The following is a 27805-nucleotide window of genomic DNA, read 5'->3' on the forward strand; positions in this document are numbered from 1 at the left end:
TACTGGAGTGAAGACATATCACAAGAGTGAGATGAATTCATGGGTCAAGAGTTGAGTTTAAAGCCCTGGTCATTGATTAGAGATATATTGATTTAAGAAGGATCAGCATGGGTGACAACTGAAGTGATTAAAGTGGATGAAGTCACCAAACCAGAAAAAATGGAAAATGATGTCAAGAGGTCCAGGTCTCTAAGGAACTTAAGGCAGCACCTATTTTCAATGAGAGGCTCACTTAAGAGATCTGGAAAGGAGAGACCAGAGTCATAAGAAAATTGGGAGGTGGTCAAGTAATGGGAGCCCCAGAAAAAAAGAGTATTGCAAGAAGGAAGGAGTGGATTGCAATGTCAAATGTGATCAAGCGGTTGCATAAAAGGAGGTGGAGAAAAGTGCACGTTGAACTCAGTAACTAGTACGTTATTAGACACATTGGTGATGGTGGGTTGGTGGCCTTGGGGGACAGAATCCAATTATAGGATCTTAAGTAATGATTGGTAAGTAAGTGTTAACAGTTTTTCAGAATTAACTATAACTGGGAAGGAAGGAGCATTAGTGAGACACCTGGAGGATGTTCGGAATTGACGGGATGATGGTTCTCTAAAGCTGCTGTGAGAACACCTAGTAAATTGTCTCTGATGCCCATCCTAAAAGGAGGATGTTCTTGTACGATTGCAGCTGTTAAATAATTTTACTTCTTAAGGACATTTTGAGGTGTTTGTGCAGTTTTTGTTACCTAAATGTTTTGGGTAAATTCTTTTTAAGTAATGGGAAGAAGAACACAATTTATAAAGTTGCTTTAACTGCTTTTTACACCCCCCCCCCCAAAAAAAAAAGCATCTTATAAATTTACTCAATAAAAAACAAAATATCGCCTTAGTTTGTTGTTTTTTCCCCCCTCACTGTCCAAAGAATTATGCTGCTCTTGGCTTCAGAACACTGGGGACTCTGAATATTCTTTGACAGATGAAAAGGTAAAGATTTATGGCAAAGGAAAGCATTTCTGAAAAAGGTGCTCCACATTGCCTTTGTGTATGTGCATAAATTATAAACAGGGCTCAAGGGTGCAGTCACTATAATAGCTTTTTGCTCTTTTTTTTTTTTTTTTTTTTTAAGAAAACAGAAAATGCTTACTTAGGGGCTACTGCTTGTGTTTCTATTAATGAATCTTCTAAGCTTGAATGATTTTAAATAGGATATTTATACTCCTTCATTCTATTAGGCCAAGAATTTAGGAAAATATGTGTGATTAAAGTGTCTATAGGAATAAATTTATGCAGACATTAATTAAAATACTCTTAATAGTTGTAGCAGTAATAATGTATTTCCTAACTAAAGATTTTGATGAGGATTCACAATCAAGGGAAAACAGACACCAAATCGTGTGTTTGTAAAACATTTCATTAGCCTTCATGTTCAAGTTTAATACTGATATTAAAGCATCTATGAGCAGCTCTTTGCACAAGAGTTGTGATCAATGCACACAACTATATTTATTTTATTTTTTGTTAATTTTCACCTGAGGATATTTTTCCATTAGTTTTAATAGAGAGTGGAAGGGAGGAAGAGAGACAGAAAAAGAAACATCAGTGTGAGAGAGACACATCGACTAGTTGCCTCCTGCACATGCCTCAACCAGGACCAGGGATCAAACCTGCAACCGAGGTATGTGCCCTTGACTGAAATTGAACCCAGCATCCTTCAGTTGATGCTCTATCCACTGAGTCAAACCAACTAGGACCAGACTATGACTTTAAAGTAATAACACTATTTTGCATAATAGATTAGGAAAGTCTTATACTCTGAATACAATGTCAAGGTTATCAGTATCATTTTACTTTTAGGTTTGGTTTTTCATTCCTAGAAATATTTTTAGGTTAATTCATTAGCAAATATACATTATTTAATAAGGCTTTAAAAATATTTTTTCATCCTTTGCATTTGAAAGTGTTTACCCATCCTCACCTTCATGTCAGTTTGGTTCTTTAATCACCAAACCAAGCTAATATTAAGGTTGGCTGTTCATACTTCATGATGATAGTTTATGTTTGCAGTGTGAGTATTATGAAGGTTGTTTGCTTCTGGTGAGGTTTACTAGTTCTGGAGATTCCTATAAAAACATGCTACTTACATAATACCATGTTTCCCCCAAAATAAGACATCCTCCGAAAATAAGACCTAGCGCATGGAAAGATAAAACATCCCCTGAAAATAAGACCTAGCACAACTTTGGGAGAAAAAATTAATATAAGACACTGTCTTATTTTCAGGGAAACAGGGTAATATATTTAAAAATGTATCCCATTAGCACCATGTGGTTTTGTTGTGTTTTTTTTTTTTACCTATGATGACCTATTAAAAATGTATTTACCTCATTGAACAAGAACTGATCTTTTAAAGAGTGTCAGGAACATTTAATTCTGTGAGTATGCCTAGAAATCACAAAGGGAATATTATCATTACTCTCTGAAAGTCACATTTAACATAGGACCTGATGAGAATAAGCTTTAGTTAGTGAATAATAAGGATTTGTTGCCTACACTGAAGTTTTTTCCAGAAATTTCTATATCAAACATTTGTCTTCCTTTCTATTTGAAGTGGTAACTGTATTGAACCAATCCATTTTGAGAATTACCAGCAATATTCTTTTCAGCTTCATATGCAACTTTAGAATATATTTCCTCTCTTCATTATGTGTGTGTGTGTTTTTTTATTTATTTTTATTGACTTTACTGGGGTAACATTGGTTAATAAAATTATATACATTTCAGGTGTACAGTTCTATAATCCATAATTTCTGTATTTCTAAAGTTGCTCTTGGGAAAAGAGATCTCCAGTATATTGAATACATGTGTGATGAATTGAACTGTAATGTGGAGCTTGAAATGTGGTAAACACTGCACTGCCTCTCTTCCTAACTAATGAGACTGGAAATCCTATGAAGCCCTCATGTGTGCAGAGTGTGAAGTTGGAAACTTGCTGACTAGAAGAAACTAGCAGAAGACTCACTTTTCCTATTTGAGAACAATAGTTACCCAATCCTGGTCCCTATGATGCTTTTTCCGATCCAGTTGAAATAAGATAAATTAAGACAGTGATACTGAATTGTTTTTGGAAAGTTGACCATTCTCTCTAAACGTTTTTGTGTGTTTTTTTTCAAACAATGTTTCATTTTAAATTACCATTTTATGAAATTTAAATTACCATTATGAAATATAGAAAATATAAGTATTCTATACATTAGTTCTTTTTTCCTACCTGAAAAAAAAAAAAATAGAAAAGTTAGCAGACTTGTGTTAGTCCCCTTCTGAGTGAAACTGGCTGGTTGGAAAACTGGAGCAGATATTTAGATGGGCTGAACTTAGGGTAAAAGAGGAGGGGCGGTGGGTAAATAGGCCAGGACAAAGGCGCTAAAGTAGAAAGGACAGCCTATACCTGGTTTGGCTCAGTGGATGGAGCATGGGCCTGTGGACTGAAAAGTCTGGGGTTCAATTCCAGTCAAGGGCACATGCCTGGGTTGGGGGCTCGATCCTCAGTGGGGGGCATGCAGAAGGCAGCCTCATCAATGATTCTATCTCATCATTGATACTTCTAGCTCTCCCGCCCCCTTCCTCTCTGAAATCAATAGAAATATATTTATTTTTTTAAAAAGAAGAAGAAAGGACAGTGTTCTAGAAAAAGTAGATTTTTTAAAAAGGGGAATTGGAAAATTATTCATTGGAAAACATTGAGGTTAGATTTATTTATTTGTTTGTTCATTTAGCCATTATCCTTGACACTGTGATGAGGGCTTTAAGGCTGAATTCTAAGGATCCCCTGTGCTCTTGTCACACACACACTGTTATCAGGAGAGTCGTGGATGGAAACACTGAAGACTTGTTTGGATGATAGATGTTAGGTTTTTCTCAGTTCTTGAGCAATTGGTCATCTATCGTCATCTCTCTAAACCTCAATTTTTATATGTAAAATGTACATAAAAATAAGTAAATAAGGTAAAAGGAAATGTCTTCAGAGTTTTACTAGAGCTTGTAAATTAATTAAAGATTATAATTTTAATATGTGTGTATATAGGGGATGGTAGTGGATTCTAGAAAGTAAGGAAGTGAAGTTCTAAAAAAAAATTTTTTAAGATTTATCTTTTCAGATTTCTGTTTTCCAAGTTTATTTTCTGGGTTTTATTTATTAGGAGAATGTGAACTATTTCTTGATGTACATGTTTTACTTTTCTTATTCTTTTGGATCCCAAACCAACTATCCATTTTCAAATTTATACAACATTTTATAAACTCACACCTTCAGCAGGTAAACTAAGCACGTATTTAATTTAACCATTTGTGTCCAGGACAAGTGCCACCGACTCTACCTTAAAGGACCAGCACAGCACCCTGCACTTGAGTGGAGAGGGTTTGCTAAATAACTCTGTTAAATCTGACCCTGTCTCACTTTTAAGGACATTTGGAGAAAAACCATTCTCCATTCTCTTTGATAATTACGTCTAGATTTTTATTTTATTTTTTGTGTTAACCCCTATTAAAAAAGCTTTCCTTTTAGCTTGTCCGTAAATATCTCATGCTGTATAGTTTAGCACCCTTCTGTATTTTTATTTCCAGGTGTTTTTTTCTTCTTTTTTTTCTTTTCATTCAAGCAAATGAAACAAGTCACCTTTTTGTAAGAGTTTTGCAATTTCCTTTCTGTGATAATTAGTTTTTTTTAGTAACTTATTTTTTTGGTTCATTTAGCAGCAGCAACAGAAGAACCAGAAGTGATTCCAGACCCAGCAAAGCAAACAGACAGAGTGGTGAAAATAGCAGGAATTAGCGCTGGAATTTTGGTGTTCATCCTCCTCCTCCTAGTTGTCGTATTAATCGTAAAAAAGAGGTAAGGCCTCCTTTTATTCTGTCCCACTCACTTATTATGTCACGAGATTTCAAATATTTTTTGTTTCCTTGACCTTTTTAAATTAGAGAACTGAATTTAGAAGAATTGCATTATGACCACGTCAACATGAGTCTATTTCTCATACTTCTAAAATAAATTTGTATTGGCTCTTTTGCAGTTTAATTTCAGATATAAATATCTACTTTTTGTCACATTAACATTGATATTAATGTATGAATTAAAATTTCTCAAATGCAAAGATACTTGAGATGTTAATTTATCTTGTACTTCTAGTGTTATTTATTAAGAATGATGATATAAGGATTTATCATAATGCTTGGGTTATGGTCTATGAATTATTTTGTACTCTATTTTTCTACATATTGGTTATAAATAAGGTATGAGAAGAATATAAACATTATTTGTGAAGTTGTGTATTAAATATTCACTGACTATTTGAGCACTTTAATATGAAAAGTCAAGTTTTTAAAAATTGATCATTAGTCTTTTGTATTTATCAACTAATATCTTCTAGAATTATATAAAGATGTTAGGACCCACTAGAATTTAAAATGAACTCTAGTCTGTAGATTAAAGTCTACTTCTGCTGAAAAACATTTCAAAGTGTATAGTTTTTATAACTTGAACCTTTTTTTCATTTTATTATATGCCATTTGTCAGACTTTGTCTCAGAAACTAATACAAATCCACAATTCTTCCAATCATATGTTTTAGATAATTCTACAATTGGGAAAAACTTTAAAAACATCTTAACATGCAGAATATAGCCCTAAAATAGTGTTGTATATAAAAGTGTTTGTAATTTATAAATTATATTAAATAACATAATAAGTGATGTTGATAACATAAGTCATATAATATTCTATGATGATTAGTATTTTGTACTCAAAATAGATCATTACCAATATAGATATGATTCATACTACATGTTTAATAATTCCATCAGAGTTTATTTTAATGTATTGCCTCTTTACAATTATCCCCTGGAGATATATATGTTGGAGAAGACACATCTGCATTAGAAACATTAGGTATGCATTATAGTGTTTTGTGTTAAATTAGCTACATACGTGCTTTCCCCAAGAGTGCTTTCTCTTTTTGCTGTTGTCTACCTATGTGGCTGGAAAATACATCATATTTGAGTCAGAAAGATTTAAGTATTTTAGTAATACAAATTGGCCAGTTAAGATCAATACAATTTTTGAATATATAACCTCCAGATCATATGTCTCTAAGGTAAATTTATACTTGGAGGGTTAACTACACTAAACAGTTTAGAGAGTTAATTCAACTTTGCTTCTCAATTAAAATTATTCCAGTCACTTCAGATTGGACATGGGAGCAAGAAAATAGCTTCTGATTATGTCCTCACTTAGTTAAAATTGGGTGAAATCAGTTTTATTTGTTATTAGGGTCTTTCTTATTCACGGCCTTCTATTTTAGAAATAACAAAATCATTTGAAACATAAATCTTATAAAGTATGCCAAAACAATCTCGAAGCATGATTGGGGGAGAGGGGTATATATGCTCTGACAACTCTCTAAAATTGCATAATGTAGCAAATTCTTTGCCGGTTCATATTTTAAATGGTTAGATACATGGGCCTCAAGCAAAATGTTTAATGTTAGAGTTTTCACAGTTGTACTTTAATTGATTGCTTTTTGGTAGAGAATATGCTAGGGCTTCCTCATCACCTTCATGATTAGTAAATTTTATAATTTTATACACAAAGTTATATACTTAAATATGTTACCTTCCAATATGTAACATTATAACTAAATTTCTTGAATCTCTTACTTATCCAAACAACTTTGTAGTGACTTTTACTCATATTTTGTGTCACACATGTATCCTGTATGATTTAATTAAAACTATGTTTATTATAATAATACATACACAAAATCCTAGATATTATAACAATATTGGATAGTATCAATTTTAGGGAAACAATTTTAATATATTACATAGGTACCCATATAATACACAAATTTATAGTAAAAATAATGAAAAGGCAAATCATTTTAGCCTTTAATGATCTTTATTTTTATAAGAAATGATTAGGTTTCTCAAGATTTTATCCCTCACTGGGAATAATAACATATATAGGTATACTTCTCATGTTGAAAACGTTCTGTGTACTCTTGGTTGTGTGAAGAAATGGTTTGGAATTCAATTTAGTGAAATTCTATAGCTAAGGGTATACATGAAGTAAGTTTTTAGGCTAAGAAAAGGGATATTGCATCTTTCAAAACGCAATGCCATTTTTTAATTTAATTGCTGTTAATTATTTCCAAGTGTATGCCATTATTTCATTGGTTATGTATTATATTTTAAATGCACAGCATGGATGCTTTAATAATCCCAAACATAAATATGAAATTATGTTTCGATACAGTAAATGTTTGTGTATGGCATCATCTTCACATACATCTACTGTAGACATATTTTTGTGTATATTATAGTGTTTGGTGCATATGTATATTCACTTAATATATGTATGTACCTGTGTACCACTAAGATATAATGTCTTATTTATAAAATTTTAGGTATCATTCTGCATATATCCTATATTAACCTAATAGATCTATATATTTTGTATCTAAAGAATAATAATCAATTCAGTGTACAAGTTCTATAACAGCTGTTCCATCTTTCATGACATTTAGATGGTAATGGAGGATGTGCTTAACTGCATGTTGAAGATACACAATCCATTTAATTTTTCAATTTTTTTTGGCTATAAAAGAAATGTCAGCATGCTATTTTTCCCCCAAATTATGTATTTTACATTTTATTTTTCTATTGCATATCTGTCTAATTGCATGGCAAAAGATATCTTACCAGTGCATGAGCAAATTGAAATGCAAATAAAAAAAACACATGAATTTTATTTTATTTCATTTTATTTTTAACGCACATTTTTCTGCTTTATTGAATGTGACAGAGTCACGCTTTTCATTCACCATTGCTTCTCTTTTTCCACTGTCTGTGATTTGCTTGCCAGGAGGAGCTACTATTCTTACTCCTACTACCTGTAAGTAGAAAATGGGTGATATACGACTTTACGTGTGTTAAAGATGCAGTATCCCTTTTTGAAAACAAAAACAAAAAAACAGGATGTTTGCAATTTTGGTGACATTTCAAAAAATGTTTTTCTGGACTCTAAAATTATAAAGCTTACCTATTAACTTATTTTGTTAATCTTTTTAAAAAGGGATATTGTATTTCTGTATGTCCAGCTACATTTAATTTAAATTTTCAGTTTTCCATAAGCAGCTTTAGTCTACAGCCTAAAACATCACTTATTTACTTAAGTCAAACTGTACCTTGTCAATATGAGCCCTCACTCATCTGGCAGTGATAGTGGTTGTAACTCACCAATCCCTATCTTTATGTAACACTGTTCTATTTGACAAAATGACCCAGGTGATGGATTCATAAAACAATCAAAAGTGGCTTCCCAGGATGCAAATCACATCAGGACAGATAGTGAAAACATCTGTCTCCACATTTCCAGGAATCCATGATGGGTTATAACTTCCAAATGAACACCTTTGGTCTGGCCGTCTAAGCTGTCCGTTTAGTCTTGCAAAAACAAATGAGTAATTTCATAATGCTGTAGTGAGAAATAAATAAAAAACAAATCAGAGAAAAAACATTATTGTTTATTTTTAAAATAAGATTATTATTTTTTAAAAACAAGACCATGGTGGGGGAAAGCCCCTTCCACCTACACAAATCTTCTTTTCTCTTCCAAAGTCTTAGTTCATCCTGTAATTAGGTATGGAATGATAGTTTGGATAAGGATGGAGAGTATTATATATATAATATATAGTGTCATAACTAAATCTTTCCAGTCATTCTCAGTTTGCTACCTTAGATGCCAGGATATACAGCCAATCCAAAGGAATGATACAACCAAGTGTTCATGGACATTGCTTGATCTCTATTTGGTCTGCCACTTTTAGGCTCAAGGACTGTGATTCTGCATGTCTGAGGGCATGTATCCCCCACTTTTTATTTCATTAGATAAATCTAATCTAGCTTAGCAACAAAACTTGTTGAGTCTCAATGACTATAACAGAATTTCACCAACCTTTTAAAATATTATAAATGTTTGGCTTCTTAAAATCTGCTACACAAGCAGGTGTAAACTAATAATGCTCCTAGCTTATTCTGAGGGGTCATAATATCCTTGTTAAATCATGTTGGATGAAGCCAAAGGTAATTAACTGTACCGTTTCATACAATGATGGAGCACTTTCCCTCTTTTTAGCCCACTCATATATCCACCTGCGGAAATGTATGCTGCTGGATGCTTTAATGATGAAAGTCGTTTGCACATCTGTCAAACTCAAGCAGCTGCAGAACAGTTCAATGCCCTGAAGTGCACATTTTATATACTTGTTGCTCAGAGGAGACAAAACATCAAGAGGACAGAAATCAATAAGTATTTAATTATGAGAATGCCAATAAAGCTTCCCCTTAACTCTCTATATATTGATAGTGTTAGAATGGGATTGTCTTTTTAGTGGATGGATAATATCCCAGGATTCTACACTTGGTACTAGATCATAATACTGATATTGTAATATGTGTGGCTATTGGCATTATTAATCATAATTAGAAAGAATGTCACAGAGATATGTTTTTAAAAGCTGCTCAAATATAACTAGTGAAGCTAAACTTTAAATTTTTAAAGATTTTTAAAGATAAAAGTAGAAATAAATTGATTGTAATTTAAAAGTTAACCAGATGCAATCTTTGAGCTAACATTTATTGACATCATCATAGGAGAGCTCAGTTCTTGATCAAAACACCTAACTCTGATGTTTATATGTAATTACCTGAATTAAAGCCTACATCCCAGAGATGTGTGAATTAAGATATTAGAACCGAACTGATAATGCTTGGTTGGCAGATACTAACAAAGGTTATAGTCCGCTGCAATTTGACAACTAGCAAAGGTTTGTGACTCTGAAAAATAAAGATCCTTCATAGCTATGAAAACTTTTACCTGCCATGAATTTGACAAATTCATTGCTTCATATTTTTTCTTAATCATGACACATATAAATTATATATTTTAAAGTAAAAGCCTCAAAGTCCAAACATGCCTTTTATATTTGCTTTGAACTGCCCATACTCAAAACTTTAACTTTTTAACTCATATCCCACGTTGTGCTACATTTATCCAATTCAATCTCTTAAATTTTTGGAGGAACAAATTTACTATTCTTGGCCGGCAAAGACTGGAAGTTGTTTTTTAAACTATCTTTTTTTTTTTTTTTTGCTATTTCAAACGTTTTAAATGGCAAAACATTGTGCTGCATTCCCATTGTAACAATTAATGTTTCACTCCTAGAGTAAGAAGATGCTTTACATTATAGTACACTTGTAATATATCGTTTAATGATGTCAGCAACTGGAGATAAGAAACCAGGTTATTTTTCACTGCTTATTAGATAAACAACCTTGGGCAAGCTACTTAACTTGTCTGAGCCTCAATAAACTCATCTCTACAGTCAGAACTCTCATGCCTTTTTCAGTGGGTTGATCTGAGAACTAACTGAATTAGCAAGTGGAAAGTGTGAAGCATATCACAGGCCTATTCATCCATTCAACAAGTATTTTATTGGAGTGCCTGCTATGTGCCAGGCACTGCCCGAAGTGCTGGGAATATACAGATGGCTCTTCCCTGTATGGAACACACAGTGGGGAAAAGAATTAATAGGACATTTGCAATGATATGTGATGAGTGTTATCAGAGGCAGAAAACGTGGTGCTAGAAACTCACCCAGCAGGGAAACTTAACCTGAAACAGGTTGCTGGAATTAGAGAAGCCTGCCTGTTGAGGTGAGACATAATGCAAGTTAACCAGAAATTAGAGGTACAAAAACCTTGTGGGTCAATGAACAAATATCCTACATCACATCAAAGAGGTAAGTTCGGAAAGAGAAGTCTGTAGACCAAAATATGATCTGCTAATGTTTAACTTGCTTCCTACACTCTTTCAAACAATAAAAGCTCTTGAAAAAAATCAGGAAATTTAGTATGAATATTCAGATTCATTATTTCTCCTTAAATGTCATTTAAAAGTCAGAAGCTTAACACTTCTGGGATCAGATGCCAGTAGTCACCTAGATAAATTGCCCCTAAGCTAAGGTGACCAGACATACCGCTTTTGACGGGACAGTCCCGATTTTTAACAATTTGTCCTGAGTCCCGCAGCGTTTTAAAAAAGTCCTTTTTAAAGGGACAAGTTGTTAAAAAGCCGGACGTCTGGTCACCTTACCCTAAACTGCTCTCCGTGTCCCCGCAATCCCCACACTTCAGGGCGTGTCGTCCGACTGCGGCAGCATTCATTCACAGCTCCTGTCTGAAACCTGTAAGGCTATTATGGGGATTTTTACTGCCTCGCCTAGAAATAAAGAGATAATGACTTTTCAATGAATAGAGCAAATATTGCTAATAATGGTGGTTGTGTGGTGATGGTGGTGGTGGTGGTAGTGGTTATGATGGTGTAGTTAGTGGTAGTAATGCTGTTGGTGATGGTGCTAGTTCTTATTATATTTTCGTCATTGTTTTCTTACTACTAGTACTGTCATTATCGTCGTTGTTATTATTATTATTATTATTCTTTTAAAAAGTGCTACTTCATTCCCTAAAGCTTAGTTTCCGAGTGTCTTATTTAGGGATCAGATCTGCTGTGTTCATGTTGGGTAAAAACTCCCTGAGGTTAAGTATTATAATTCTCTGTGCGGGAGGTGGAAGAGGTGGAATTCTATTCAGGAGTAGCTCTTGAATTGCTAGGTTGAATTTTGAAAGGAAACGCTTTGGGGCATAAATACAACTATTATATGAGCCTTTAAAGAAAGTGTTTGTAGATACTAATGAGAATCAGAAGAATATATCCTAGCTAATAATCTAGCTGAGAAGTGGTATTCTTAAAACAACTAAAGAATATTTCAGAGACGACATAAACTGCTGCCATAAATTTAGAAACATAATCTGGCTACTACAGGCTTTGAGAGTGCCTTTATTTATATCATCTAAGTCGCCTTGTTAATGTGATGTAAACGTTTTATATACCCTTAATGTTTTTATTACATATTTCATGTGTAACAGTCACAAAGAATCATAAGGTATTTCACATCTTTGTTATTACAATAAAGATCTCAGTGTTTGAGTAGCTGAAAAGTCTAACTCTTCTATTTTCCAAGTCATTTGTCTCGCTGACTTTATAAGGCATTTCTATGGTGGATACTCCGCCATGTGATTCTAAAACAAGCTTTTAGGATTTGACTGTGTCTGTAATTCAAGATTATAATCATTTGTGTAATGCATCTACTTTTTCATATGGTATATAACTTTTTCATATTTTCCTGTGTATTTGCATTATATTTAGTTATGGTTGATTTTACAAGCCTCCAGATTAGTTTTGGGTTAATGTTATAAATAAATTGATAAATATGTTAATGCTACACATGTTGCATTTTGCGGAATAATAAAACAGAGAATGAAGAATGGAATTGCTTTGTTTATTTTAATTGCATGAGGATAACAAAATAAACTTTAAAAAGTAGTCATGTTATTTCTCGGAAGAACTTCTAAAAGTTGACAAAAGAATTAATCACCCAAGAGGAAAGCCAAAATTTAGCTTTAGCTTACACTTTTCTTGAATAGCTCTAATAATGAAATATTCACATATGGTTGTTATAAAGTGTAGTTATATTTTATAATACTTCATTTTAATGATAAAATATAAGAAATAAGAGGTTTGGGTTGACAGCTTGAATGTTGAAACACCCACATGGCAAATATACTAGTTCCAGAGCAACCAAAATGCATTGTTTGAATGTGGAACTTAATTCCCGAAAATATGGCCTAAGTTATTTGTAAACGACATCTATATCCTTATCCTGGGGCTTTTCTGAACTACATACTGCTGGTGTCAACTCTCCTTCAGGCTTCACACTGAGGTTTCCCTCTTGTATTTGCCTTGGCAGCAAGCTCGCTAAGAAGCGCAAGGATGCTATGGGGAACACCCGGCAGGAGATGACTCACATGGTGAATGCTATGGACCGAAGCTATGCAGATCAGAGCACTCTGCATGCGGAAGATCCTCTTTCCATCACCTTCATGGACCAACATAATTTTAGTCCAAGATGTAAGTTCTTTAAATTTTTCATAAATGATTTTTAAAGCTGTTTTTTAGTGCACTCTTGCAGTCAGTATTAAAATTTTCATAAGTGATTTTTGAAGCTGTCTAATGCACTCTGCAGTCAACACATTGTCTTTTGAATAGCGAGAGAAAACAAGGAAAAGAAATGGGAGAAACAGCTGGGAAGAAAAAAAAGCGATAGAGAATATTATGGAATTCATAAGAACTTATTTTCAGTCTTGATAGTAGATTCACTTTAATGTCAAACTGCATGAATTTATTACTATATCATCATAAGATATATTCGTATATACCACTCATATGTCATTGCTTTAATATACTTGATTGCCTACGTAAAATGAGTTTATGTCAGATTTATAGTTATTTTTCCATTTGAGTCTTCCTTTGTGCAAGATAAAATTCTTTGTGAGATAAGAAAGAATATCTGCAGATTTTTGGCATTGGTAAAATTATTCTATTAAAATATTCTATATACCCCTGGAGAATTTTAGTAATAAAAAGTTAACTGAGCCCAGCTGGCGTGGCTCAGTGGTTGGGCATCAACCCATGAACCAGAAGGTCATGGTTTGATTCCCAGTCAGGGCACATGCCTGGGTTGTAGGCTTGATCCCTGGTGGGAGGATGTGTAGGAGGTAGTCGATTGATAATTCTCTCTCATCACTGATGTTTCTGTCTCTCTCTGCTTCTCCCTTCCTCTCTGAAATTAATAATATATATATGAAGTTAGCTGGGGGAAAGAGAAATATACATGCTCTTCAGTATCTGGTGTGAAGTTCAAAAGTTTACTTGGTTAGGGGTTTGGCAGTGAATGGTGAAACCCATTCAGCCATTCATCTACCAGCTTATCCACCCATCCGTGTTAAGAATTCCTAATGTTGATCTATGAAGGCTGGACTTTTAAGACATTTCCACTGAAGTGCTGTTTAATGACAAATGATTTGAAGAATTGCCTTGTAATTAATGAATATTAGTTTATCTTCGAATTTCCAATAATTTTTTCTATAGCGCTCTTTGTTACTGAAAACTAAGTTAAACTATTTAACTGTTTCTTTAAATCCTCAAGTAAATTGATGCTTGAGGAAGGAAAATCATGTTTGTCCTAAGTCTTGTATATGCAGGTGCATTCTTCCACAGATCCCAGAGGTTTGTTTACCTCAGTGGAATAACATGTGTATAAGGGAAAAATAGACAATAAAACTACTATTTCTTATACATTATAAGCATATGTTGCGGTAAGATAGAGAAAATAAAGTGTTTGTAGGTTGTATGCATTTAGGTTTTTCCAGAAAGGGATGTATTTTTTTCTGTAATGTTCACCTTGGTGAAAATTTTCAGACATTATTAGCCCTAAATGCAACCCATCATGTCCCTTGATATGTATCTAACCAAACAAGTTAGAAATGCTATAGTCATTGGGAACTTAAGTTTAATCAAGATAGGGCCTTTCTTATCTATTTTATCTTTATTTCACTATAAGATAAATGACAGAGAACAATATTTTACTTACAAAATATTGTTGTAAGTAAATTTTTCTGAAAATGTAGATTTACCATCTCTCTAACTACTTGATTTAATAGTTAACCCTTTAAGAACTTGGAAGCATTTTTGTTCCCCAACTTTTCTATTTTTTGCCTATCTTATTAGGAAGCTTGAATTCAGGAGTGTAACTATATTATGAACTTGGAAGAATGATTAAATATATTCCCACAGTTAACTAAAAAAAAAAAAATCTTGAATGAACTTGAGATAACTAGAGGCCTGGTGCATGAAATGCATGCATGGGGGGTGGGAGGAGTGTGTCCCTCAGCCCAGCCTGCACCCTCTCCAATCTGGGACCCCTCAAGGGATGTCTGACTGCCCAGTGGGATCAGGCCTACACGGGCAGTCAGACATCCCTCTCACAATCCAAGACTGCTGCCTCCCAACCAGTCACCTGCCTCCCTGCCTGCCTAATTGCTCCTAACCACTTCTACCTACCAGCCTGATCACCCCCTAACCACTCCCCTGCCAGCCTGATAGATGCCTAACTGCTCTGCTGCTGGCCCGATTGCCCATAACTGCCCTCCCCCGCCAGCATGGTCACCCCTAACTGCCCTCCCCTGCAGGCCTAGTTTCCTCCAATTGCCCTCCCCTGCAGGCCTGGTTGCCCCTAACTGCCTTCCTCTGCTGGCCTGGTCCCCCCAAACTGCTCTCCCATGCTGGCCTGTTTTCCCTCAATTGCCCTCCCCTGTAGGCTTGGGGCCCTCCCTAACTGCCCTCCCCTGCAGACCTGGTTACTCCCAACTGCCCTCCCTCTGCTGGCCCAGTTACCCCTAACTGCCCTTCCCTGAGGCCTAATTGCCCACAACTGCCCTCCCCTGAGGCCTAATTGCCCACAACTGCCCTCCCCTGCTGGCCATCCTGCAATAGCCATCTTGTGTCCACATGGGGGCGGCCATCTTGTGTCTTGGAGTGATGGTCCATTTGCAAATTACTCTTTTATTAGATAGGATTATTTCTTCAAGTACCCTGCACTTGCTAGATCTAAAATACATGGGATTCCCCCCCACCCCATTTTAGAAACTTTATAATGTCAAGTTGAATATTCCTTGCTTTTTAAATTAAACTGAGTACTGAACTATAATTATAGATGCACCTTTCTCTCTTGATGTTTTGCAATAACCCAACTGAAAGAGAATTTTAATTTTTCGGGTTATAGTAACCAAAGAAAGTTTAATAATGATACTTCTTAAGAGAACATAACTCTATTTTAAAGGGAACAACTTTAGGGGAACATGTTCCTTCATGAGCTTTGTTTTCCTATACAGTGCCCAATGATCCACTTGTGCCGACCGCTGTGTTAGGTGAGGCCCTAATTCTTTATCATCATTTCTGCATGGATCACACCTCCTTGCATGGTTATAACTTTGTCAGCAGAGTAATTATTCCCAGTGCAGAAAGCAACTTGATTTAAAATATATAGCTATCACCTTATCAAAGAGAACAACTGTGATAAATCCCGTCAGATCTAGTGGATTTCAAATTAGTAAGGTGTGCTTTTCTAAAGCAATGTATTCACTAATTTTTGGTTCCATTAGATTTGCAGCAAAAGTACCGCGGTACTTAATATAGGACTTATGTTTATTTATGCAGGTTAGTAGAATGAACCAAAATGCACAGGGACCAGTGCTACCAGAATAATTTTTTTATATGTAAAAATCTATCTGATGGGAAGCGATTTTCTAAATCCTCCTAATTTTATAATTATTATATAACATCTAAGACAATTGGTATTATGAGTGATAAATAAGTCCTTTTCAGATGTAAAATTACATTAATTTTTAATTTAATTACAGATTTAAGAATAGAATGAGTTTCAATTCAATTTGTATTCTATTCCTTGACTGATTTCACACAAATGATTCATGACCATCTTGCTTATAATGTTCACAAGTTATATGTCATTTTTAACCCAGTGTTTCTAATATTTAAGATTTACCCTAAGAAATGTAGAAATTACCAGAAAAATGTATCTTAAACATTAGCAGATTTCTTATTTTATATTTAAATTTCTTGTGAACATAAAACTTTAGCTTATATTTTATGCATGTTTTATTATGCATATATTCAGCATTCAGTTACTTTTTCATAACATTTTCAAATAGTTCCGCTAATGCAATTAAGTAAAATACACATTTTTCACTAAAATATTTAAAGTTATAATTTTGTAATATAAAGAATATATATCGTAAAGGAATCCTGAAGCCAGTGTTCTCTGTTGCGGATTGAACTCTCCCTTAAATGTCCACACCAAATAATGGCAGGGAAGTGAACTCGGGAATTTGTCCCAAGGGGTAGCCTGACCATTGGGGAGAAGTCCGGAATCTTGATCATTGTGAAGGCACCAAAAGCCTTTGAAATGTCATCTTTTTTGAGCATTTTAGAAGGCTGTCAACATCACATTAATAAGTAAAATTCAATTAAAATATTAACAACTCACTGGAAAAATATCAGCTGCCTAAATCTTAAAAAGTGATTACAGTAATATTTTAAGAACATTTAGATTTGGGTCCAAGTCTCAGTCCTCTTGTGGACTCAGACTCATGAAAATACTGTATCTTTCATATTTGCTTTCTCATCTATAAAAGAGGTAATAATCCCTACAGTACCTTTCCACAGTTTTGTAAAAGAGAAAATGAGGCAATATATGTGAGTTTTTACAAGCTATAAAGTTTAAAAGGTTATCATAATAGCTTTCCCTGTGAAAAGGAATATTTATGTTTAAGGAGGGCTAGAATTAACACAATAGAGTCATCAAACCTGTTCATATAAATAGCCGTTATGCATTTTATTTCACTTTGAAAGTTGGGCTGTTTAATTTAAATATATATGTATTTGCTGTTGAAAAGCTAACTCCCATTAATCACATCAGATGTAAAAATGACTTGCATTTTTCATCATTCATGGAGTCATGATGTTTACAGTTGTTTTTCATCCAACTGATTTTGTGTTTAGGAAGCAATTTTGAAATCATTTCAAACATTGCTTGATATTAACGTCTACTTGCTGATTTTAAAAGAGCTTAGAAACTTTTCGTATTAATTCGTATATTTGTTCTTTTGTGTTTTACTGCTTCTCTGGGTTAAAGTCCCTATAACTGGTAAGTGTATTGCAAAGAACTCTAGAAAAACCTTTCCATCAAAGAAATACTTGAAGCTATTATTCTTAAATGTGCAATAAAGATAATGATTAGTACATGTACTCTCCCTACTAGTCACATTATGAGGTGGTTTAATGAGGCAGTTTAATGAGGCGGAAATGTTTGGAGATTAATAATTCATATGTGATTATTTTAAAGAATGCTTCTCATTGTACTACTGTGTTAAAGCTTAATGCAAAACAAAAGGCATTTCATACTGGAACGTAGTTATGGGAGGTTTAGGATGTGGGTGAGTTCTGTGTTGCTCACTGAGCCTTTTGCTATGGCGGAGTTCTGCTGCTCCCGCAGGTCTGACGTGAGCGCCAGGGCTGCCTACAGAGCAGCTGAGGTGATTGCATTTCGCCTCACTGACATTATCTGTCCTGTCTCCTCCTGAGCTCAGTAGCACCCAGATCAGTAGCTTTTGATTAACTGTACTGGAGAGATGTCTATGTTCTCTCTGTCAGTCTATCCACTGTAATATTTTAGCAAAGATAGATCAATTGAGGAAGAAGAAAATCTCATGAGTTATGTTCGCTATAAAATGTTTGTATCTAGAGGGGTGGGCACAACCTAGTAACTTAAGGGCATTAATTCAGTTGGGTGGTTAGGTCTCAGCAGAATCCACTAGGGGTGTTTTTGATGCATTGTGGTATTTTAGAAGTAAATGAGGGGGAAAAAAAAAATTGCATTCAGCCTGATAAGCGAAAGTAACGTAAATGCAATCAAGCTAAATTATAGAAGCATACAAATCTGATTGTGGGGTTCTTTTGTTTTGTTTTTTCCTTCTCCAGGAAGAAAAAATGTTTATCATGGGGACAACAATTCATTTTTTGCCATATCCTATCTGTAGAGTTGGTGATAGAACAGGCAAACGTACCAGCATTTGAAATATGTTTCAATGTTAATTAAATATTGTTCTCTACAGTATGCGTTACCATTAAAAACAAAAGTTCCCCTAAGAGTGTACTTTCTCTTCTGTTAATGAGCATGGCAGTATAATGCTTTTCAAAGTAAAGCCCCTTAAACCATTTTTTTAAAGTGGTAAGTTTAAATGTGATACCTCTACGCATGCTTTTTCTCATTGTAATGATTAGAACTATGGTCATTAAAATAATAATTATTCTTCATAGGTAAAATGTTCTTGTTTTTTTTTTTTTTCTTCCTTGTTATGACAGAAAGATGCTTAAAGTTTCTTTTCATTTTAAGCTATTAGCACAATTGGGAGGGGGCCTGTGTTTAACTGTGGGTGGTAAGGGAACCAACTGGTTTTAACGAATTCAGTTATTGAAATGTTTATTGACTGCTTTGCACCAGGCACTAGGAATGAATTTTTAAAAAATGACTCTGTGTCTACCCTATCAGTGTTTAGAGTTTAATGAAGAAAAAAACAGTAAACAAATTATTAAAAGATAAAATACATGAATGTAGAAAAAGAGTCCATGAGAATGTAAAGCAGGCACTGTGAAGCCCAGCCTGGGTGGTCCAGGGAAGAATTTCAGAGGAAGTGCCTACTACATATTTTGCCCAGAGACAGAGGCTAGTTTCTTTCATACGGAGGCCAGAAGAGTCCAAATATATTAGCAATCGAAGCAACAACAATAATAATAAAACCAAGTGGGTAGAGATTGTGTATAAATACGCATGGGACCTGGCTGGCAGACGTAAAGGGTTCAGAGATGATTCTGTAGAATGCCCTTGTTTTCCAGGCTGGGGTGCCATGGGGAGAAGCCCCAAGTCGTTGGGCATAGTAAGGCCACCAAGGCAAGAAGAACAGCCCTGAGGGGATGGGTTGCCTACGGGGAGTTTGGCTTGTGGCTGAGAAGGAGACTGTATTTTAATCAGCAATGAAAACACCTCCCCAGTTGACTTGATTTTCCGTTCCTACTCTATACTGCTGTGATTGCAGACACAGAGAAGAGGGAGAAGCCAGCAGAATCTCCCACTATACTTTTTAAAAGTGGACTAGATGTCTCTCTACACCTCACAGCATAAATATATGTACTTGCCTTGTTGAAATAAACATGTGCACTCTGACCTCGTACCTTTAGCTGACTTGGAAGGCTTTATCTTTATGGGGATGCTGCCCTAGACCTCTACTCTATTTCTTTCCCTTCTTCCTGTTCCCAGAAAGATCTTGAGATCTTAAAAATCTGTGCATTGATATATATATTAAACAAGATAACTTTGTCTTCTCTTTAATGTTCTTGAATCTGAAAAATGCCAGATGAGAACCACAGTGCTACAGCAGAGTCCAGTCGCCTTCTTGATGTACCTCGCTACCTGTGTGAGGGGACAGAATCCCCTTACCAGACGGGACAGCTGCACCCAGCCATCAGAGTGGCCGATTTACTGCAGCACATTAATCTCATGAAGACATCAGACAGCTATGGGTTCAAAGAGGAATATGAGGTGAAAGTTTCTGTATTATGTTAAATGTTATTTCTAACTATCATACTCAGGGAACTTTAACAAATCCCCTCCCCGTAACATAACTCTAGACACTAATCCTGTGTTTGCATTAAAAGTCAAGTGTGTAGCAAGATATCTTGGGTTTCATTGTATCATCACATACAATGGTTCCCAGGTTCTGTCATTCAAATGACTTAGTCAGTAGGTACTTCTCTGCCTCTTTGTTGACCTTCTGTTGAGAAATGAGAGGAAGCTTTGTGTTCTGCATGTACTACTTGTCATTCTTAGTTTTGTTTTGAGCGTTATTGTGGAGTGTAACTGAGAGGAAAAAACAGAGCACTACAAATCCAAATGTTCAGAAGCCAAAAGAAGGATATGAGAGACTCTTCTTCCTTGTTTCCCTTTCTTGCTCAAACAAAAATACCAGGAAACTACAAGAGAAGCGATTTAAATTAATCAGTACAATAGATAGCAAAAAGGAAACAGTTCCTTTGCCACACTTACCTACTGAGAAATATCAGTATGATGTGGAGAAGGAAGCTCTTCCACCACCATACACACACCACCTCATGGGCATTACCATCCATGCACCACAATACATACACCAGCACACATGTACCACCATACATGCACCACCATGTGTGCACCATACATGCGCCGCCATGCATGCACCCCATACATGCACTACCATATGAGTACCACCGTACATGCATCGCCATACATATACCACACATGTGCCACCATACATGTGTCACCACACATGCACCACCATATATGCACCGCCATACATTACTACCATGCATGTATCACCATACATGCACCTCCTTGATTGTACCACCAAACATGCGCATTTAAGATGAAAGAATTCAAGCCCTAATTTTCTTTGCATTCAAAATGCATTCAACTCCATGAAGAATTCTCTAAAGTCTAAATGCTACATCATATTTCTAGATTATTGCTTGTATAACTTAGTTTGGGAGGGAATATAATTATCTTTGAATTTCAAAAGTTGGTTTTAGATGTATGCCGGAAACACTGTTCTGTGGTAACGAAATAGTGCAAGGAATTATAATATGCTGCCAGCACTGGTTCTTTTTGTTCATTTCCTTGTATTCCTGTGTACCTCACTTCAAAGACCGTTGACTCTTTGAAGACCCCATTTCCTGTGTTGAGCAAAGTTAAAGCTTTTCTGCAAAAAGAAAAGCTATACCCATATTTTAAATTGCTACATATGGCAATTAAACCAATCAACAAATTCATCAGTTCCAAAATTCTTGGAGATGGTGACTTTTTTAAAATTTTCATATGGTCTCTTGTAGAGACTCCGTGCTTTTCATGATCTTCAAAGAAACTGAAATGTGGTGTATTGCACATGATTTAATGAATAATTGTGGGGAAAACAAGTGTGGCTTTGTACCTGTTATAAATGTTAAAGGAAACACACTTGGAAGATAACTCATTAAAAGTAGTTGTGAAGTTTTTGATGCTTTTCTCACAAAGTTATAGCAATCTTAAATTTAAAATAATTTTAAAGCCTCCCCCCCCCACTAAAGTTGTTTCTTGTCCTTCATTTGAATTCAGTGCAATCCAAGATGAACAAGTAGGAATCCAGCAAATAAGCTTTGTTCTGAAATGGAACTTGTTTTCTACCGTAGGACTTCCTCCCTGAGAAAGTGGCTATTACTGTTTTGGTCTTCACAACAGATAAACCTGATGCATGAAAAGGAATTAAATTCAGTCTGCTTGTTAATTTTTTTTTCTTCTAGAGCTTCTTTGAAGGACAGTCAGCATCTTGGGATGTAGCAAAAAAAGACCAAAATAGAGCAAAAAACCGATATGGAAACATTATAGCATGTAAGTCCTCATAGAATTCTTGGTGAATGTAAATATTGTGGGTAGAAGATAAATAGTACGTTGCAACCTCTCTTTATGTGGTTTTAAATTTTAAGAGAGACCCTGGGTCTGACACATCTGTTTATAAAGCAATCTACAATATCCAAACGGCATTGGCTATTGGCAGTGACTCTGAAATTGTCATCATTCTCATTCATGAAATTGTTTCACACTCTTCACCCTGTGGATTTAGTTCTATGTGACTATATGTTTGCACACAAATGTATGGGATATTATGAAATAACTGAGAATATCAGACTATGAAAAGAAATGGACACAGACACAGGCTTGCCCGGGTTGAGAATGGTAAGGGAGTGGGGGTCAGCTGGGAAAAAAGGAGGCATGTAAAACTTTAGACAATAAAAAAAGACACTAATTTAAGAAAAAAAAGAAGAAAAAAGAAAAGAAAGGTCTTTTCAGTGACAAATTACTGCTAAACCTCCAAAACTATTCAAGGTGGGAGTGATCTTCTTTCTACAGACCTTTATTCCTTCCTTGGAGCCTGTGCGAATTCCAGTTGCTCCCTGTTATTTGTCCTTAGGGACTTCCTCCTCCTCAACTCTTCAATGTGTGTGCATGAGTAAATAAATTAATTACCATGTGAAACTTCAGCAGCAATGAGGAAAGTTAACATCATGTAGCATGTAACTAGCTCTTTATTTACTTTGAGCACTCTATTACCAATGTAAATTATTTTATGGATGCTTATGAATGCATCAGAATTTAATCTTGACTCTCAAAAAAGAGGAAGTTGAGAGCAGTGTTCAAAACTCACTCCTTATTTCTGTGGCTCATTTGGTGTGACGTACAGACTAGAAGGATCCCACCATATACAGTTATGCCTAGGAAGCAAAATTAGGAATCAAGGCAAATTGAGTTCCTTAGACAAGTCCATGACTCACATGACGATTCATTGTACATGAATTATCATGTCCCCTAAAAGCTTCCTAATTATGAAGATGTTAGTCACTAAAGCTTTATTAGCAGAAGGTTATAACCGTGATATGTAACAAGCTCATTAAAGTTATTGTATTTCTTCTAATGACTGGTGTTTAAGGAAATGTAGATACTTTATTATGGGTAAGCTCTTACCAACCGTTGAATTATTCCAAGTCTCTGCCAGTGGCATTGCCTCAAAACAAGGGGAATATTTCATAGCTTTTATTTTATTATTCACAAATTTTAGACGACCACTCCAGAGTAATTTTGCAACCTGTCGAGGATGATCCTTCTTCAGATTACATTAATGCCAACTATATAGACGTAAGTATTTCTATAGCTCAGTATGCCCCATTGGTTAGCTTATCGATGTGAACCCTTTTGCTTGTTATTACCTACAAAGTGATTGCTAGCTTTTAAAAGTAAAGAACAAACTGTACACTTTTTTCCTTGTTCTGCGTCCTAGTACTTACTGACGTTGTTGTGCTTTCTTTCACACCTGACTTTGGTTTGGGCTGTAGATTTGGCTGTACAGGGATGTAAGTACCACTATATGTACATAACAGTATGCTATTATGAATACTTCATGCAACTACTCTTAATTACAGTTATTACTAATGCTTACTACTAGTTCTCTCTGCATGCTCCACGTAACTAGCTCATACAGTATATCTATGTTCATTTCCTTGTAATGCCTTTACACGTGTAAAGATCTGTTTTAGCTCCTTCCCTTTGCTGTGTTTAGAAAAACGGGACCATGTTGAGCTCTTGACAGTTTATTATGCACCTGAGTTTTATTTGTTGATGATTTCTGTTTCTGGCTTTTATTCTTATCCTTCCCCAAACATGTGAGAAGCTGGATAGTATGATGTGTTAGTGTTTCTGAAAAATTTTACTTTTTTACACTTGACTTCTGATGTGAATAATGGATAGGGAGACTATTGTGTGGTGTGTGGTGTTGGATTGTGAAGTGTTAAAATCACTTAGGCAAAGTAGTTACTAAATTGCATTTGTAAAAGTACACATATCACACATATGTATGGAACCATACAAATAAAAAAATTTGTTGTGATCATACATTTCACTGTTAAAATTTTAGTTAAAAACGTATCTACATGTAAATTCTTTCTTCAATGGAAAATAAAATTTCTAATAAAAGATAAAATATGGTTGAGGAGGCAATACATTATACTACATGTAAGGAGAACAGCCTCTTCACTTATACTTCCTGGTTCAAAATCACACTGGAAATCATGGGAATACTATTTCATCTCTCAGCCTCAGTTTCCTCTTCACATGGAGGTATGATAGTACTAATCTTATTTGTTGTGAGAATTAAATGAAGCAATGCATATTGAGCCCTTAGCACAATGCTTAGCACATGGGAAGTACTTATTAAAATAAACTTCAGCTATTTTAAAAAATAATTTACCTAGGTGTGCTGAAATTAGTCAGCTCAAAATATAGTTATTTTGTGAAGTATCATTATTTATATGTTTAACTAATAAATTTTATAAATTATAGTCTCAATATATTTATTAAAATTTTTATCCTCTTTTATTCTCATTTAATATTTAAAATAATTAGACATCTTTACACGGAAAAATTTTGGTCTATTCATTAAAATTAACATTTCTCTGACAAATGTGTGCTTCTTTTTTTTTTTTTTTAATAATATATTTTATTGATTTTGTACAGAGAGGAAGGGAGAGAGATAGAGAGTTCGAAACATTGATGAGAGAGAGTCATCGATCAGCTGCCTCTTGCACACCCACTACTGGGGATATGCCCGCAACCAAGGTACATGCCCTTGAGCGGAATCGAACCCAGGACCTTTTAGTCCCCAAGTCGAAGCTCTATCCATTGAGCCAAACAGGTTTCAGCTGTGTGCTTCTTGTTACCTATATAATTTAACCTTGATTTTCTACCAAGGCATATACACTAGAGCCTTAGCATAATGCTACTTTATGGTTCATATATAAAAAGTATGTCCTAAGACTATTTTTATCTCATATTTCTGTTAAGACCCCAGTGTATTTTGGCTAATCATTATACAATATCATAATTTTCCCTCTCCTATTAATTTGTTATGCTTAAAAGATGTCTCCTGCAACTGGTAAATTTTTCATAAAAAGCAGGAGATAAAATGCCTATAAAGCTTGAAACAAATTTTTCATAAAATGCTGTGCTATGTGGGTATATTAAGGAATAAAAACTTCCAATTTTGCAACAGTATACTGCTAAACCTATTAAGTTTTAGATAGGAGATCTTCATTTATATGCATGCCTATCTGTATTGAGTCATCCGCCACCAAAATGTGGATAAATTGTACCACAGGCTTTTTACTTAAGCACGCTGGTAAATACACAACAAATTCAAAACTTAGCCTATTATCCCATTAACATATTTGCTACTTGGGGTCTATGGCAATTTTTTTTTTTTTTTTTTTACTAAATATATTTTATTGATTTTTTTTTACAGAGAGGAAGGGAGAGAGATAGAGAGCTAGAAACGTCGATGAGAGAGAAACATCGAGCAGCTGCCTCTTGCACACCCCCTACCGGGGATGTGCCCGCCACCAATGTACATGCCCCTTGACCAGAATCGAACCTGGGACCTTTCAGTCCACAGACCGACGCTCTACCGCTGAGCCAAACCGGTTTTGGCTCTATTGGAATTTAAACTAATTAATAGTAACTACCAAAACTATTCCTTCTCAGGAATAATTTCTTTATTGAAACAATATTAGATCTTTAACCACACAGAGTTCTTGGCACATTAAAAAGAGAGGGGGAAAAATACTAAACTTTATTGGTCAAGATAAGAATACTTTAAAACTCTTCATTTCTCTGTACATGTCTGTACCTATAATTATGTGTGAGTAAATTATTATCAGCACACATAAATGGTTTTGGCAGATTCATGAATATGTTATAGAGTAGGAACATTCTGTATGAAATCTCAGCAGGATTTTGATTTGATGCACACATGCATTGTCCAGCTCTAACATTGGAATGTTCTCTCTTTTTTTTTTTTATGGCTCTAATATGTCGTTGTCCATTTGTAATGCAGTGTGTTGTATCTTTGGATGATAAAGTGAGAATTGGTATTATTTAACACAGTTTTTCCAGGAATGAATGATTAAAGCTTAACATGAAGGCATAAACATTTTAGTGAAACCAAACAAAATCTATGAGGTTATTCCCTACGAAACAAATCTCAATTATGCAATATATATTCTAATCAGAGCCCGTAAAATATTTATTTTTTTAATCTTACCTTTCAGATAAGCTAGGTTTGGGAAGTGAACGATGAGTTCACTACTCATTTCTGGACTTTTTACTATAACTTAATCTTAACAGGTGGTTGTCTTCATCTTTTTTATGCCTTCATTCTTTTTATTCTGATAGTGATGTAAAATGATGACTAATCTATTCTCCTATTTTAGGGTTACCAGAGACCAAGCCACTACATTGCAACTCAAGGTAAAACTTTGCCTTCTTAAGTGTTATACCAAAAACGTATTCATCCATATGGTACTTTTTGCAATTTTACCTACATTGGCTGAAGAAAAATAACACTGCTCTTTACTCATTTGCATAATGCAACTTGTTTTATCTCTATAAAACATATATAAACTTTGATTTATTTTTTTATTGCAAGTAAAAGAAAAGCTGCTGGTAGTTTTTGTGATTTGGTTCTTGGTATCCTGATGCCCCAGAGTTCTAGTCAGTAGTGCTGGGCAGAGGAATTTCTCACTTTTGATGAAAGCAAGGGAAGTCTCATCTCATTTAAGGTGCCCATTTCCTTGAAGCAGTCTGTCAGCCTGGAATGTAATAGTCCCCAAGACCAATATTTTTATAATGAGATGTTAGACTATCTTTCAGCAGGTTTTTTTTTTTTTTATACAAGTTAAGACTGAGACAAAACAAAGGGAATTCTATCAGGTTTATTCTTTGTTGGAAAGTAAGAAAAAGGGTAGAGAAAATGTGTTACAGTGGCACATTGGGGAGAAAATGTATTCTAACATTAAAAACAAAAATAACTTCAGTCTTTCCCATTTGAGCACTGGTCATGAGGAGAGAAACTTGCACATCTATTTTATAAAAGAGAAAAGTGACATTGCTCTTGGACAGAAGGCATGTTTTTTCATTGTTTTCACATATATTGGAGTAATTGAGTTTAATTATATATAAACCTTTTAAAGTTGGAAAACTTATTTATGGTGAATATTATTCTAGTTTCATGGTAATGAGTACTTAAAGTCTAGGAGGAGCTTTCAAGGTTTGCAGATGATACTATATGTATGAAGTTTCTTCCTTAACCATAAACATGGCACTGTATGCCATGGTGTGCATATATGTAATCGGTCATATGTACTGTTTGGTTGACAGTAGCATAGTCCTATTTTCACAGGTATTTGAAGATCCATTAAAGTAACTTGGATATAAATACCCTAGAAATGAGTGATAGCTTCTGTACTGGAAATTATAGAAAGCAAATCTAAAAACAAACTTGTATAGGTCTGTGTTTTTGCCCATAGCATGACTGTAGATGGGAACTGGACTTTAAATACTTTAAGTGACATTGTCTTCTAAATTTATTACTGATTACAAAATTTCTCTGATAACATAACATTCACATTAATTTTCTAATAGGCCCAGTTCATGAAACAGTGTATGATTTCTGGAGGATGATCTGGCAAGAACAGTCTGTCTGCATTGTGATGGTTACAAATCTAGTTGAGGTTGGCCGGGTAAGAAAAATATATATATTTGTTTTGTAGTGTGTATGTGTGTGTGT

At 34.8% G+C, this 27805-nt stretch overlaps 1 protein-coding gene across 7 annotated transcripts in view; it reads left to right on the plus strand.

Annotated features, from left to right (window-relative positions):
- The window catches only part of PTPRK (protein tyrosine phosphatase receptor type K), a 449847-nt gene that overhangs the window by 404090 nt on the left and 17952 nt on the right, over positions 1–27805 (plus strand). The window contains exons 14-22 of one of the 7 annotated variants that reach the window (XM_084889603.1): positions 4734–4872; positions 12904–13064; positions 15887–15922; positions 19985–20169; positions 21936–22023; positions 23249–23325; positions 23523–23540; positions 26451–26487; positions 27661–27758. In XM_084889603.1, coding sequence (XP_084745729.1) covers positions 4734–4872; positions 12904–13064; positions 15887–15922; positions 19985–20169; positions 21936–22023; positions 23249–23325; positions 23523–23540; positions 26451–26487; positions 27661–27758 — 839 coding nt within the window. Of the gene's footprint in view, positions 1–4733; positions 4873–12903; positions 13065–15886; positions 15923–18551; positions 18805–19984; positions 20170–21935; positions 22024–23248; positions 23326–23522; positions 23541–26450; positions 26488–27660; positions 27759–27805 lie in introns of those variants that run through there. The other 6 variants (XM_084889601.1, XM_084889604.1, XM_084889598.1 and 3 more) reach the window with 6 other exon arrangements.

Source organism: Pipistrellus hanaki, assembly GCF_964339955.1.
Source record: "Pipistrellus hanaki genome assembly, chromosome: 7".
Taxonomy (NCBI): Eukaryota; Metazoa; Chordata; class Mammalia; order Chiroptera; family Vespertilionidae; genus Pipistrellus; species Pipistrellus hanaki.